This window comes from Eimeria mitis, genomic scaffold (genome assembly GCF_000499745.2).
Source record: "Eimeria mitis Houghton genomic scaffold, Emh_scaff4573, whole genome shotgun sequence".
NCBI classification, from domain to species: Eukaryota; Apicomplexa; class Conoidasida; order Eucoccidiorida; family Eimeriidae; genus Eimeria; species Eimeria mitis.
In genome coordinates, this window is record NW_013572885.1 from 1 (window position 1) to 920 (window position 920).

Consider the following 920-nt stretch of genomic DNA (forward strand, 5'->3'; position numbering starts at 1 on the left):
TATATTATATATATATATATATATATATATTATATGAGGTGTACATACACCTGAACCTCGTTTCCATCACTTTATATTTTTTTCTATCGGCGGCATTTATTTATTTTATTTTAGCCGGCAGCAGCAGAATATTATTTTGTTGCTTTCTTTCTTTTGCTTTATAATAAAAAACAAAATAATATTATAATTATTTATTATTTTTTATTATTTTATTGTTTTTTTGTTTGTTTTTATTATATTATTATTATAACACATTCTTATTATTATTTATTATTTATTATTAGTATAAGAGAAAGCAGCAGCAGAAACCCATCCTCTTGCTGTTTGTGTTGCTGCTGCAGTTGCTGCTGCTGTTGCTGCTGCTGCTGCTGTCACGCTGCTGTTGTTGCTGCTGCTGTTGCTGCTGCTGCTGCTGCTGCTGTTGCTGCTGCTGCTGTATTAGCATATGTTTATATAAAGTATCGTCGCCACACCTCCTATGCGACGCCCTTGCAGCAGCTGGGTGCTGTACGTGAGCTGCTGCTGCTGCTGTTGCTGCTGCTCTTGCTGCTGCTCTTGCTGCTGCTCTTGCTGCTGCATCAGCTCTTGCTGCTGCTCTTGCTGCTGTTGCTGCTGCTGTACTAGCAGATGTTTATATACAGTTTCTCAGCAACTGGGTACTGTCCTTGAGCTGCTGCTGTTGCTGTTGCTGCTGCTGTTGCTGTTGCTGTTGTTGCTGCTGTTGCTGCTGCTGCTGCTACATTTATACACATTCTTATTTCCATGCATCTTCGTGTCCACCCATGAAGCAGCTGTTTGCCATCTATGAGCAGCTGCTGCTGCTGCTCTTCTTCTTGCTGCTGCTGCTGCTGCTGCTGCAGCTGCTGCTGCTGCTTTTTCTGCAGTTCCTGTTGCAGTCGCCCCAATCTATATATATATAT

At 41.2% G+C, this 920-nt stretch overlaps 1 protein-coding gene across 1 annotated transcript in view; it reads right to left on the reverse strand.

The window, feature by feature from the left end:
• Positions 1-620: 620 nt before the first annotated feature.
• The window catches only part of EMH_0076190 (uncharacterized protein), a gene marked incomplete at both ends in the record, with an annotated part of 3,657 nt that continues 3,357 nt past the window's right edge, over positions 621-920 (reverse strand). Inside the window, one exon of the mRNA XM_013499701.1 lies at positions 621-887. Coding sequence (XP_013355155.1) covers positions 621-887 — 267 coding nt within the window. The remainder of the gene's footprint in view (positions 888-920) is intronic.